Source organism: Hyperolius riggenbachi, chromosome 3 (assembly GCF_040937935.1).
Source record: "Hyperolius riggenbachi isolate aHypRig1 chromosome 3, aHypRig1.pri, whole genome shotgun sequence".
Lineage (NCBI taxonomy): Eukaryota > Metazoa > Chordata > Amphibia > Anura > Hyperoliidae > Hyperolius > Hyperolius riggenbachi.
The window spans coordinates 234617415-234633002 of record NC_090648.1 but is presented as its reverse complement, the minus strand read 5'-3'; the positions used below and the strand labels follow the sequence as shown (position 1 = coordinate 234633002).

At 46.9% G+C, this 15588-nt stretch overlaps 1 protein-coding gene across 1 annotated transcript in view; it reads right to left on the bottom strand.

The window, feature by feature from the left end:
• ANKRD16 (ankyrin repeat domain 16) overlaps nucleotides 1–15588 on the bottom strand; it is a 35573-nt gene that overhangs the window by 19192 nt on the left and 793 nt on the right. Inside the window, exon 2 of the mRNA XM_068275974.1 lies at nucleotides 9672–9892. Within this exon, the coding sequence (XP_068132075.1) occupies nucleotides 9672–9892 (221 nt within the window). The remainder of the gene's footprint in view (nucleotides 1–9671; nucleotides 9893–15588) is intronic.

Sequence of the window (15588 nt, the reverse complement as noted above, 5' to 3'; positions counted from 1 at the left end):
CAGAGGTGCATGACTACAGGTGCAGTGCAACAGGCACAAGGTTGTGACCCAGGTAGTGTCTTTCGGGGACACCAGGCCCTAAAGTTGAAGTGCTTCAAAAACCTAACCACTGGCACATGACCCTCTGAGCCATGGATGAAGGACACAGGTCAGTGAAAAGGCTAGGCCTCTCATCGACCAGTCAAGGTGTCCTTCATCCATGGCTCCAAGGGTCTTGTGCAAGTGGTTAGGATCAACAAAGTAAGGAACAAGAGGAATCAAAGGCACAGGTGCAGGACTACAGGTGCTGTGCAACAGGCACAAGGTTGTGACCCAGGTAGTGTCTTTCGGGGACACCAGGCCCTAAATTATTAGTGCTTCTAAAACCTAACGACTGGCACAGGACCCTCTGAGCCATGGATGAAGGACACAGGTCAGTGAAAAGGCTAGGCCTCTCACCGACCAGTGAAGGTGTCCTTCACCCATGGCTCCAAGGGTCTTGTGCAAGTGATTAGGATCAACAAAGTAAGGAACAAGAGGAATCAAAGGCACAGGTGCAGGACTACAGGTGCAGTGCAACAGGCACAAGGTTGTGACCCAGGTAGTGTCTTTCGGGGACACCAGGCCCTAAAATTGAAGTGCTTCAAAAACCTAACCACTGGCACATGACCCTCTGAGCCATGGATGAAGGACACAGGGCAGTGAAAAGGCTAGGCCTCTCACCGACCAGTCAAGGTGTCCTTCACCCATGGCTCCAAGGGTCTTGTGCAAGTGATTAGGATCAACAAAGTAAGGAACAAGAGGAATCAAAGGCACAGGTGCAGGACTACAGGTGCAGTGCAACAGGCACAAGGTTGTGACCCAGGTAGTGTCTTTCGGGGACACCAGGCCCTAAAGTTCAAGTCCAGCAAAACCAAAAGTTAAAAAGCCCTGTGATGGTATCCTTCCTCCGAGGATCGGAGGTATTCAGAGGAGCATGTCCAGGAACAATTTGACTTTTTTTTTCAAATTGTATCGGCACCACTACTAGAAAAGGTGGGAGTTGCTGCCTGGAAATCTGGACTCTCTTGGGTGCTGGTCGTGGATGAGCTGGACCCTGACAGCGGTGGCCCATATTGACTGCCTCTGTAGCCGGTGTACATCTGTGATGATTGCCAGGTGGGCACCGCTGTTGGTTGTGGGGGTCTAAAAATTGGTGGTTGCAATAATGGCGTGTCCATGTGCTGTTTAATCACCTCCAGCAAATTGGAATGGCACGCCATCAGGTTTTGTGAAGGCACCTTTTCTAGATATGGTATTAGAGACATCACAGTGTGAAAACACGGGTGTGCCTGCAATTTCAGTAGTTCCTTGCTTTGTTGATGCATTTGCTGCATCATGTTCTGCAGCTGGCCCACCGACTGATGATGCTGCGCACGCAGTTGGTCGATTTCTCCTCTGTGCATCTCATGCATCATTTTAAGCTCGTCCCTGTAGTGCCCATGTACAGCGTCGAGCTCACATTGCAGTGTAGTGATGTGGGACTTGTACTGCTCCATGATATGGCCCCTGTCCTCATCTTGCAACTGCCGGGTTATGAGAGTTTGGTGGCTCTGAAGAATCCCGAGAAGTCCGGAGACAGCCCCGGACATCTCGGACTCTGTCTCTCTCCTTGTTGGGGGGAGGGTACCTCGACGCCTCACTGGTGTGGTGGTCCTCACTGGTGGTGTGGCAGCATCTTCCCGTCCTCTGGCCTGTGTCGGGGTTGCCCTGCGCGCTGGTTGTGCTGCAGTCTCTCGGTGCTCCTCACTTTGTTCTTGTTCCCCTGGAGCTTCCATAGCGGTCGATTGTGGAGGTTCAGCTTCTTCCACACTCGGTCCTGCAACCTCAACATCCAAGCTCTCTTCTGCCAAGTCATCATCAAAGGACGGAGTTGTGATTAAGGACTCCCTCCTCCTACTCCTCGCCTCGGGGCAATAGGTTACATCGGCGACGTCATCATCCACCAAGCTCTCCTCACTGCTGAACCGTGCCTCCTGGGTCGGTTCCTCTTGCTCCAAATTGTCTTCAGTCCTGTAGATAAAAAAAATATTTATTGGTGTGCCAAACAGCATGTGGCGTCAATTCACAGAGCTAGCAAACACTAGCAATCACTTTATCACCCGTTTCTACCCAACATTTGATAAAGCTTGTGAGAAAAGTTCGCTAGCCATGGGAATTGAGGCCATAGCAATACATGGCCGAAGTCATGTGAGCTCTCAGTTCCTGCCCACAGTAGTGGTACTTACAGTCTAGGTTCCAGGCTTGCATTGATGAAAGACAATTGCTTGGCAAATTGGTAGTCTTTTTGTCGCCTTCCCCCGCCACTGCCACTTCGTTCGGCAAGTTTTTTCTTCCGTAGCCATTTCACATATGCATCCCGTATATTGCGCCACCTTGTCTTGTACCTTTCTCCTGTAACGACATGAAAAATTGATTTCGATTATTTCTCTTGTAGGTACATCGCAACTGGACAAACATATACATCGCTACATGTCACATTTCGTATTGGGAAGAGCACGGTGGCAGGCATCGTCGTGAGGACTTCGAGGATCCTTTGGACGCGACTGAGGGCCAGATACATGCCTGTGCCGGACACCACGAAATGGGAGGAGATCGCCCAGGGCTTCTGGACCGAGTGCAAGTTTCCTAATTGTGTTGGCGCACTGGATGGGAAACACATCCGGATTCAGAAACCCGTGGGGAGTGGCAGCCATTATTTCAACTATAAAAAATACTTCAGCATTGTTCTAATGGCAGTGGCAGATGCGGACTACAAGTTTGTGTACGTGGATGTGGGGTCGTACGGTAGTTCCAATGACTCTGGAATTTTCCAGCGTACGACCCTTTGCCGGCTGATGGAGGAAGGCAGACTGCGTCTCCCCCGTGACAGACCCTGGCCTGGGACAAGGGCACCGGCCTACCCCTATGTGTTTGTGGGGGACGAGGCCTTCGCCCTGTCCGACCATGTAATGCGTCCGTACCCAGACAGGGGACTTGATGCCAGCCAGCTACACTTCAATGCTCGGTTGAGCCGTGCAAGGAGAATGGTGGAGTGCACATTTGGGATCCTGGTGTCAAAGTGGAGGGTGTTCCACACGCCCATGCTGCTGAAACCGGGCAACGCAGTTGTCGTGGTGAAGGCAGCATGCATCCTCCACAACTTTGTGCGGCAGGAGGAAAGAGAGACTCCTGAACCCCCGAATGTGCTTCCACTAATGCCCCTGCGGAGGTATGCAACCAGGCCAAGGGTAGTGTCACTGCGGAACAGGGACCAACTGAGACTTTATTTTACCACACCACCTGGACGAGGGTGAATGTTTGGTTTTTAATATGTTTTGTTGAAATGTGTTTATTTTGGAGTTTCAAGTTTGAGTGATTTTAAATGTATTAATTTTTTACAATAAATTGATGTATAATAATTGGTCATTGTGTATGTTTTATGTGCACAGGTGGGGTACATCGCAGGTGGGTGGGATACATCACAGGTGGGATACATCACAGGTGGGGTAGAGGTGGGTGGGATACATCACAGGTGGGGTAGAGGTGGGTGGGATACATCACAGGTGGGGTAGAGGTGGGTGGGATACATCACAGGTGGGGTAGAGGTGGGTGGGATACATCACAGGTGGGGTAGAGGTGGGTGGGATACATCACAGGTGGGGTAGAGGTGGGTGGGATACATCACAGGTGGGGTACAGGTGGGTGGGATACATCACAGGTGGGGTACAGGTGGGTGGGATACATCACAGGTGGGTGGGATACATCACAGGTGGGATACACCACAGGTGGGATACATCACAGGTGGGATACATCACAGGTGGGGTACAGGTGGGTGTGATACATCACAGGTGGGTGGGATACAGCACAGGTGGGGTACAGGTGGGTGGGATACATCACAGGTGGGATACATCACAGGTGGGGTACAGGTGGGTGGGATACATCACAGGTGGGGTACAGGTGGGTGGGGAACAGGTGGGTGGGCCACGGGTGGGTGGGCAACACGTGGGTGACACAAATCCATAGCAAAAGTTGAATACATCACAAGCTTAAACCACAAGCCCCTACCAAAAAACTTCTAGTCAACATACCCTCTGTGCCTTGCTGTCTCTTGCTCAAGTTCTCAAAGTCCTCCACATACAGCTTGGCAATTTTTTTCCACAGGCCTCTGCATTTTTTGATGTTGCTGTGGTCCGCATCCCCCTTGTCCCACAGGGCTGGTACCTGCTGCACCTGTAGGATGAGGTCTTCTGATGTGTAGGGCCTCACCCCCTCGCTATCAGACAGATCCTGCTCCATATTGCTGCCAAAGAGCTCCAGCATGAAGTCACTGCTGCTCCACTCTGTGAACGCTGGTGCCATGTGGTCCCCATCCAAAATGGCCACCATACCATAGAGTCAGCATAGGAAGTGTGGTACAACATCCGGTTTTTATAGCCAGTGTGTTGTGCGCTCTCCGGTTCTCATTGGTTTCCATTGGCCGGATGCAACATTCCGGCTCCGGTCCGGATACGTCAGACGGACCAGCCGGACCAAAAAATAGCGCATGTTGGAACGGACGCCGGAGTCCGGATCCGGTCCGGCTCCGGCCCGGACGAAACGGACGCATGTGAACGGTCGCATAGACTTTCATTGCTATGCCGTGCGTCCGTTTCGTCCGGTCCGCATGCGGTCCGGCTCCGGCACGGCTCCGGCACGGCGATTCCGGATAGCAGCCGCTAATGTGAACCGGGCCTTACTGTTCATGGTTTATTGCAAGCTTTCGAAACATTAAGTTTCTTCTTCAGAAATTATACAGAACTGGATCAGAACAGTAAAATAATGTCTTCTTGTACAGTTCTGATACAGTTCTGTATAATGCCTGAAGAAGAAACTTAACGTTTTGAAAGCTTGCAATAAACCATGAACAGTAAGTCAATCATTGTTTGTTAGTTTGATGTCTGCATTTCTGCTCCTCGACTAACACCGCACCACACTAATCTTGATCAAACAAACCTGATTGTACTTTAAATAGTCCCTCATAGTACATAGAAGTGGTAAGATTGTACAATCTAGATTGTCATTGATGGGGACTTTTAATTGTATAAAACTGTATCAAATTTCCAGGAGCAAAGCATTAGGAACAGCAGTAGTTACCGTATAAACTATCAAATCAAAGATAGCTTTATTGGCATGACCAAGATTCATACAGGTATTGCCAAAGCAAGGGGAAAAAGGGGGACATGGGAGGGGGTGGGGTAGGGGGACAATGGCGAAGCAGTCTGTGGACATTTTTAGGTTTACAGTTCCGTTATGCTCCTCTCAGTCTGTAACATGCTGTGACATAGCGTGCAGCGATTGTCACTGTGGATTCCTCTTCTCCCAGTAGGATATATGTTTTTCTCTCATCTTCTAGTGTGAGAAAGTCGGGGAATAGTTCCGACAATTTCTTAAAGTAAGTGTCCCTGGTTGCAGTATATTTGGGGCAGTGCAGCAGGAAGTGTCTTTCATCCTCAAGGGTCTTCTGCTCACAGTGTTGGCACAGTCTCTCCTCCCTGGGTTTGTAAGTCTGTCTGTGTCTCCCAGACTCTATTTCGAGGTTGTGAGCACTCAGTCTGTAGACACTCAGGATTTTCCTCTCTTGAGAGTTTTGCAGCTTTTCCAGGTATGGGGCCATTTTATATTCTCTTTGTAGAGACTGGTATATGGCTAGCTTTTGTGACTGTTTTATTTCACTCCTCCATTTTTCCACATAGTCCTCTTTGCTCTTAGCTGTGGTGTGTTTTATCTGGACTCTTGTTATGACCTGTGGGTCGGGGTTTGGAGGGAGTATAGAGCTGACCACGACTTTCAGTGCACACGGCTTTTCTTGGTCTTCATTGTGCAGCATGGCTTTGTAGTGGAGTGAATCAGGGCTGCTGCTCTGTAGGTGGGCCCAGAAGGACAACACTCTCTTCTGTATCTCAAGCAGTAATGGGAATCTCCCCAGCTCAGCTCGGCAGGCATTGTTTGAGGTACTCCGATGGACATGGAGAAGGTGTTTGCAGAACTAAAAGGATTGTTATAGAGCATTGGGTTTTGGACTCATTGTACAGTGAAACCTTGATTTGCAAGCATAATTCATTTTGAAAACATACTTGTAATCCAAAAAATGTATAGCATTTCCCTATATGGATTCATGGAAACTCACATGATTCTTTCCACTATCCAAAAACGTACAGAAATACAAACTACAGTAATGTATAAAGTAAAAATGTAAAGAACACCGATACCTTTTTTTTTAAATCATGCATGTATGTACCGTGTTTCCCCTAAACTTTAGACATCCCCAGAGAATAAAACCTAGCAGGAATTTCAAGAATGCTTGACATGTAAGACATCCCCCAATGTAATCCCTAGCTAGCAGCCCACATGACACCAGCAAGTCACGGTGAATACAAAGCCTGGATACAGGAGAGCAGCAGTATAATGTGAGTTCTACACAGTCCTATATATGTGTCAGGCAATTTGTGTTTTTTTTGGAGCCAGCCCTCCTGATCTGTTGTGATAACCATCAGCAGCACTTCACCTCTTCCCAGGGCACACAGATTATCCTATCATAGTTTTGGGAAGCCTGACAGAGTTCTCTGCCTGCAAGAAATAGACTCTTAAGGTGGCCATACACTGGTCGATTTGCCATCAGATTCGACCAACAGATAGATCCCTCTCTGATCGAATCTGATCAGAGAGGGATCGTATGGCCACCTTTACAGCAAACAGATTGTGAACCGATTTCAGCCTGAAACCGTTCACAATCTGTTGTGGTGGTGCTGCTGCTGCTGCCCCCGCCCGCCCGCATACATTACCTGCTCCGCCGGCGCGACTGCAGTCCCCCGGTCACCGCTGCTCTGTCTGCGCTCTGGTCTCCAGGTCCGGCATGCCTCACTTCTTCTAGCCCGGCAGGAAGTTTAAACAGTAGAGGGCGCTCTACTGTTTAAACTTCCTGCCGGGCTAGAAGAAGTGAGGCATGCCGGACCTGGAGACCAGAGCGCAGACAGAGCAGCGGTGACCGGGAGACTGCAGTCGCGCCGGCGGAGCAGGTAATGTATGCGGGCTCTATTGCGTCGGTCGTCGGGCACTCGAACGCCGCTAGCGATGCGCTCTTTACCCGCGGGCGATCGACGGTTATTTTCCGCACGGCACGATCGACGGGATCGGACGAAATGGATCGAAATTCGGCGTGTAGCGTGAACGATTGGCAGCAGATTCGATCCCAGTGATCGAATCTGCTGTCGAAACGGGCGCAAATCGGGCCAGTGTATGGCCTGCTTTAAGGTGGCCATCAGATCGACCAACAGATAGATCCCTCTCTGATCGAATCTGATCAGAGAGAGATCGTATGGCTGCAGCACGGTGGCGTAGTGGTTAGCGCTCTCGCCTTGCAGCACTGGGTCCCTGGTTCGAATCCCAGCCAGGTCAACATCTGCAAGGAGTTTGTATGTACTCCCCGTGTCTGTGTGGGTTTCCTCCGGGCACTCCGGTTTCCTCCCACATCCCAAAAAACATACAGATAAGTTAATTAGCTTCCCCTAAATTGGCCCTAGACTACAATATATGGACTACACGATACATACATAGACATATGACTATAGTATGGACTAGATTGTGAGCTCCTCTGAGGGACAGTTAGTGACTAGACTACATACTCTGTACAGCGCTGCGGAAGATGTCGGCGCTATAGAAATACTAAATAATAATAATAATAATGGCTGCCTTTACTGCAATAAGATTGTGAATCTATTTCAGCATGAAATCGATTCACCATCTGTGAAGCTGCCGCTGCCCCCCCCCCCCCCCCCTGCATACATTACCTGATCCGGCAGGCGCGAGTCCCCCGGTCTCCGCTGTCTTCTTCTCCACGCTCGGCTCTAGCTTCACTTCACTTCCTGTCCGGAAGAGGGTGCTCTACTGTTTAAACTTCCTGTCGGGACCAGAAGAAATGAAGCCTGCCAGAACCCAGCAGAGAAGGAGCAGCGGTGACAGCGGGGACACGCGCCGGCGGAGCAGGTAATGTATTGCCACTAGCGTCAGTCGTCGGACATTCGAACACCACTATCGACGCACTCCCGACCCACCGGCGATCGAGCGAAATCTTCCGCACAGACGGATCAACGGGAACGATAGATTTCAGATGACGAGCATTCGATCAGCGTTTACGCAACGGATTCACAGCAGATTCGATCACAGTGATCGAATCTGCTGTATATCTGCGGGAAAATTGTTAGGTGTATGGGCCCCTTTACTCACATGATCAGCAGAATCAATTTCTTGTAAGCGAGAGCCAATATCTGCAAACCACAAGCTCTGTGTATGTTGCACATGTTTCAGCATGGCATACAGTATGTAGATTTTGTATAGGAAAACTACCAGTGTTTGCCCAAAAATAAGACATCCTCTGAAAATAAGCCCTAGCACATCTTTTAGAGCAAAAATTAAGACAGTGTTTTATTTTTGGGGAAACACGGTATGTACTGACAGGCTCTGTCTGAATAAGGACGGTGTGGAAGGGGGTTGGTTGCGGGGTTAAATATGTACCTGTCCCGACGTCTTCGAGGCTGTGGTGATGCTCCACTTCCCTTCACTCCTTCAGTGATGTCATGTTTCCAAAGGCTGTTAAAGCCATTTCAAAACCTCCGCCTTAATCGCCGCAGGCAGCCCCTGGCTTGGCTGCCACCAATGAGGTCACGACTGCCAAGCTGGGGGCGGGCATTCTGAAATTCAACCCAAGTGGTGATTTTATTTACTGAGATTTCTGGCGCCAGCAGAGAATATACCTCGTCTCCCAGAATGTTGGGGAGGGGGGGGGGGGGGGGGTTGTTGGGGAATTTTACATAGCTAAACATCACTGAGAGGGCGGGATTATTAGCAATATATAGATATAGGAAATGTCTTGGATGCTGGAACCAGTAGAATTACCGTAGAAGTGGGTATCCTGAATAATTTACTGCACTCTACTATATGTCACTATAGTGCCTCTAAATTATATGAGTGCAGCTACACTAAGACACAACATGATCCAGTTTTTTGCTACCAGGAACCTGTACCACATGTCAAGTGGAATTACAAATACTGCCATTCAGCTGCGTTAAAAACTGCAGCTGGATGGCACTCGGTGGCCAGCAGATTGGAGGTTGAACTACTCAAAAAGCAGACAATTTACCATCCTGTGTGAATGAGGATTTAAAATAAGCTATAATCATTTCCTTTTACTCACACTGTACACATACATTCCTGGTGATTATTGGTCAACAAGACTTTACTCAGTTCCTGCATCACTGCTCTTCAAGTCTTACCACATATAAGATCTTTCAAATCCATGAGAAAACAAAACCGCACCCCAGTGCTATTGCACTTGCAATAACTGACTGAAGGCCTCTGGACAGCAGCATTTCACAGGTATAGAATTGCATGCACAGGTGTCCTGACAAAGGGGTGGATACACCAAAATGAGTAGTGACGTCATCCACATACTCAACTGAGAGCAATAACACAATCTTTTGAATTGTAAAGCTTTTCCACCATTGTGGGGCTCTATCTTGTTTTCTCTATTCCAGTACTTTGTCCTGAGATATTACAGCAGTACCGTAAATGTCAACCGTGCTTTCCATTTAGCTTTCATTTTTAAACACAACATGAAAATACACTGAGACCAATACCTGCAGTATGTAGCGGGGTTCTTTTTATCTTGCTCTCAGTGTTCCAGATTTCAGGGAAGACATCAAGGAAATATGTGATTATAGCTGGATCTCCTTCTCTAGATGCAATATGAAAACAGTTCCAGCCATCTTTATTTTTCAGCATGGGATTGGCTTTGTGCTCAATCAAATCTTTGATAAGATCAAGGTTCTTCCTGGTGCAAGCCATCATCAAAGGTGTCCTGAATAGACATGATATTCAAATATAAAGAGAAATGAATGCAATAAATGTAAGTAGCAAACAATATATTTATCTCAGGTTAATTAGAGCTGCAAGAATATGGAAGTGAGTGATGCATAACATTCCGTTAGTATTTTACATTTAGGCCTAGAACCCACTAGAAGCGCTTTTCTGAGCGTTTCGTTATGTGAAAAGCTCTTGCTAATGTAATGCTATGGGTGTGATCCCACTTGTTAATGTGCTTTTATAAAAATCCCCCATAGCATTGCATTAGCAAGAGCTTTTTCAAATCACTAGCGCTGAGAAAAGATGCTTGAGCCCTTACTGTATATTCATATTCATGTTACCTGATTTATGTGCCCATAAGTGTGCATTTGGAGCAAAACAGATATGGACCCTGATGCAGTTCCAACTATTGCTGACATTAGGTGCAAGTGATAGCTGCATCAGCCTTTCACAGCGATCAGTTGTGATGGTATTCAGCCTATCACAGCGGATCGCTCCTGTCTCCCCCAGGGGGACAACCGTGTGACGTACAGCACTGCTGTAGATCACAGTGTTGTACATAGTAAATAGACGGTCTAACAGTCTTCGAGCGGCGATCACCGCTGGGGGACGGATGGCGGAGCACCGTCATTCCAGTGGGAATGAGTGCGTATCGGCGCGCAATCCCCTGCAATTACCGTCCAGAGCCATGCACGCCAATCGCGTGAGTGATCCTGGTGATGCCGCCGCGTTCATGCCAATTGGCGTGGATCGGTCGGCAAGAGGTTAACTTTAGTTTTGTGAATGAAAGCCTGCCCCAAAAACCGTGAATGCTGATCCTTTGATTTGATGAGCGTATAATGTTACTGCCATGAACAGCATAAGAAGGATATGAAGAACTGTGGACTTTTATTAATCTTACCATTTTAAGAGTGTATGAAATGAACTTTAATGTTGGAGGTTGACTCCTGGTTTCTTTATATTTGGAGGTTGCACATGCAGTCCAAAATCTAAGATTGAGTTGTTGAGTGCTCTGCTGTACTGCTGTACTAAATAGTAAAGTTTTCTGATAGTGTGACACACACATCTGTGGCAGTTAGCGATCCAACTGTGTGTGTAAAAATACTCACCTGTGAGATTTTGTGATATTTATGGTATGTCCCTGAATTTTGGGGATAGAGTGTAGGTTGAGGAGCGCAAAAATTTTATATATTTAAAGCCTGCGTCTTGCTGACGCAGGCTCTCATTCATGAAAGGCGCTGTAATCGGGTTTGGTAACAAGCTGTTCCCATTCAGCGATCACAGAATAGAGGGATTGCAGCAGAATGAAAGAAGCAGTGGAGGGGCGATCGGGAACGGCGAGGTAAACAAATGGGTACACATATTTACACCCCTGGTGCGCAAGTGAAGTTTCCAGGGTCGTAAATATACGTACCAAAGGTTTGGAAGGTAAGCTACTATATATATATATATATATATATATATATATATATATATATATATATATATATATATATATATATATATATATATATAGTATTGCTATGTTTCAGGATGCACAACGGTGATGTAGATCCATACAGTGCATAGACTTCATGCTTGCACCATGCACGTAGCCAAGTAACGCACTGCATGCTGCACGTTATTCCTGTCAGAAATTGATGCACTGCAAAATTACCAGTGTGAAAGCCCCCCTTGAAATATAATGGGATTGCACTGTGATGTTATTATATTGATCGACATAGTGTGAAAGGAGCCTTAAAAGAACACTACCGATTAACATGTTTTTTTCAATTGAGATAGGAATAGTTTGGGAAGTGCTCCTAAGTACTGGTGTATACTTTTGAATGCTTATCTCTTTGTTTACAGTTATCAAATTCCTTTCACACTTTACTGATGGCCAAGCTGAGCAGGTTGAGGAGCAAGTTAATCATGAGGGAGGGGGAATCCCTCTCCTTACATTTGTTAACCCTGTGTGTGAGACAGGTCTCACTAGCTTAAAGAGACACTGAAGCGAAAAAAAATGATGATATTATGATTTGTATGTGTAGCACAGCTAGGAAATAAAACATTAAGATCAGATACATCAGTGTAATTGTTTCCAGTACAGGAAGAGTTGAGAAACTCCAGTTGTTATCTCTATGCAAACAAGCCATTAAGCTCTCCGACTAAGTTAGTCTTGGAGAGGGCTGTTATCTGACTATTATCTCAACTGTTCCTGGACTATTTACTTTTTCTCTGCTAGAGGAGAGGTCATTAGTTCACAGACTGCTCTGAAAGACTCATTTTGAATGCTGAGTGTTGTGTAATCTGCACATATTATAGAATGATGCAATGTTAGAAAAAACACTATATACCTGAAAATAAAAGTATGAGAATATTTTCTTTGCTGCTAATCTTCTAGTAATTATTCATAGTACACAACTAAATCACTATATCATTTTTTTTTCGCTTCAGTGTCTCTTTAACTGCAGCTACTTGTGTCTCTCTGACTGAGCTATCTGCAAGGAGAGCAGAGGAAATGTATCTTGTTTGTAATTGTGTGTAAAACCTGACACCCAAGGATTTTCATATAACTCTGTAGTCTCACATGCAGAGAACAGCACTGGTTATGTCACATACCTCACGAAGCACAGACTCCCCTTCGCCAATGAATTGTTACAATACAGCTACAACCTATACACAACAAATTACAGCTTTTGCCTCTGATATTGAACATAAAAAGTAGGAAAATGTTTACACAGCTACTTAAAGGATACTGCAGCCGAAAGGCTGCTGAGAGATAAAACCTGCAATGTGTAGGGAAAGAAAAGTACATACTCACCGCTCCCCTCGCTCCCTGCCGTCGGGTCCCGCTCGTCAGCCACAGCTCCCGGTACTGGCCGACTCTCCTGACCCCTGACCCGGACATACTGCGCCGCGCATGCGCAGTATGTCCTGTAATCTTCGCTTCTGGCATCACATCATGACGCCAGAAGTACGGACACTCCCCCGCCTCCTGCGTGTGCGCTCCAGCGGCTCCACTTTAAAGCTTTATAGTGGAGCCGCTGGAGCGCACACGCAGGAGGTGGCGGAGTGTCCGTACCTCTGGCGTCATGATGCGCGCCAGAAGCAAAGATTACAGGACATACTGCGCATGCGCGGCGCAGTATGTCCGGGTCAGGGGTCAGGAGAGTCGGCCAGTACCGGGAGCTGTGGCTGACGAGCGGGACCCGACAGCAGGGAGCGAGGGGAGCGGTGAGTATGTACTTTTCTTTCCCTACACATTGCAGGTTTTCTCTCTCAGCAGCCTTTTGGCTGCAGTATCCTTTAAAGAGACGCTGGTCACCTAAAAATTAGGTTTTTTACTTTAAAAACCTCTTTAACATAATTGCCCCTCCTAAACCACCACATCCCCACAGCTGATAACTCAATAAATCACCCCAAACTCCATGAGGCACATCGCGGGGCTCCTTCCGCATAGAGGCAGAGCATTTAGCTGCAGCTCTGCCACTACACGCGTCCATCAGCACGGATCGCCGCCTCGCCCCACCCCTCTCAGTCTTCCTTCAAAGAGAGGGGCGGCGATCAGCGCTGATTGACGCGCATGGAGGCAGAGCTACAGCCCAAAGCTCTGCCTCCTTAGGGCAGCAAAATCCAGGACCAAGAAAGTCGTGGATTTTGCTGAGGGAGTTAGGGGTGATTTATGGAGTTTTCAGCCGCGGGGAAGCTGCGTTTTAGGAGGGGCAATTATGTTAAATAGATTTTTAAAGTAAAAACCTCATTTTTAGGAGACTTCAGAGTCTCTTTAAACATTATTTGTACATTGTCATTCTAGAACACTTTGTTTGATAGTGTTACTTTAAAGACCAAGTGGTTTTATTTCTAAATTCAAGTAATGCTGCCAGATGTCTAAATCACTGTTTACCTTTCAAAGTGAGTGTAGAGTTCTTAACCTGTTTTGCCCAGATATTAAGACATATCATGAGTTTCCATTTTTGTTTCTAACAATAAGAGCAGGTGCGTACCCTATTCACCAGTTTTTCTTTTAAAACCATTATGCATCATGAAAGCTGTTATTGCCAGAGCAGTTCAGATGGCCAGCATGGGACTCTAACAGCCTTGCCCATATCAAGGACAATAGTCTCATCGGGGCTCACAATCTAATCCCAACCACAGTCATTGGTCTATGTATCTTAGTTTAGGGGGAAGCAAATTCACTTATCTGTATGTTTTTGGGATGTGGGAGGAAGCCAGAGTGCCCAGAAGAAACCCACGCAGACACAGAGAGAACATAGAACCTCTGTGCAGTTAGGGCCCTGGCTGGGATTCAAACCAGAGACCCAGGGCTGCATCCACCCTGTTCGCCCAGCCTGGCTACTGAATATCATGCATTTCCAAATCTCAAAAAATACCTAAAGGGACAATGATTTGGCACTGATATCCTGCTGGAATATGTACAATAGTGTGGCAGTTACAGCTCCCTAGCTCATTTTTTTCCGGGTAAACTCATTACTTGTCAGTGCCCCCTTGTACTTACACCACATCGCTTCTTGGTGCCAATATCTGCTAGGGCGGGATACCCTGGCAAGTGCCCTAAATGTTGCCTTGAGCAATGAGCACGGGCGTGTTCTAGTACACCCACTGTTCTCATCAGCACTACAGATGCAACACTCATGACCTTTCGCCAATACTGGTGACACAGAGGATGTGAATGTGCTGGAGTGCCAGCAACAAGTGGCTGCCACCAGGTAACGCCGATGCATGTCAAATGTGATGTGCGGTATTATCAAACACTTCCATCTGGCTGCACATCGTTGCCGCTGAGTGGCGCTTGTGGCTGGAAGCCTGAACTGCTCAGCAAATGAGCAGATCAGCCGCCCATGGAAAAGAAGCCTAAGTTCTTCAAACCAGAATAAATTTCCTACGGTATTTACTTTGTGCAGCATACTACTACTGAAGGAAATTTGGAACTGTGGGATAATCTCTACAACAAAGAAAACCATCTGAACTCCAAAGTACCAGAATTTAGCATGGCATTTTTGACCTATCAAACTTTATTTTTTTGTTCCCTGCACTCAGACATGTTTTTCTCAAAGAAAGTGGAGTTAGCACTAGTCTACTTTAGAACCTCTACGCAGCAGGAATTCCATAGGAAACAGTTCTCCAATCACAACACCCTCTAAAATGCAAAGCTTTGTGACTGGCCAAATAGTGTGAGCGTAATTTATTACAACCTATTGGAAACCTAGCCGTTTGAGAGGGTGCTGTCCCTATGATGTTTCTTGCCGTGTCCCCTAAAGTAGACTAGTCCTGAGGAGTTTTATCACCTCTAGTCATCAGTAAAGCCTCACCCACACGCTAGACAATCCTCGACCAAATGATCCCTCAGCACCATCTCAGCCAAGAATTCAGCTTGCACCACTGCCCACAATGTTTAACGATTTAGATCGCCAGAAGATGAAGGAAGTCAATCAATCGCATTCTTCTTCCACTTACCCCGCGAACCAAAAACTGATTGCTTTTGTGCTGCGTCTCCACCTCCTATCACACAATACATGCAGCTCAGCTATAGCCAGAGAGTGTAGATGCACAGCACTAATTCTGTCCAGTGTTGCCCTAACATTGGAGAAAGATGTTGCATGTGCATGCACTTTATAAGTGACATTGCAGAGGAAATGTCCTATATAGTACTTTTTCTAAGTAGGATTAATACAGTACATATATTTATTG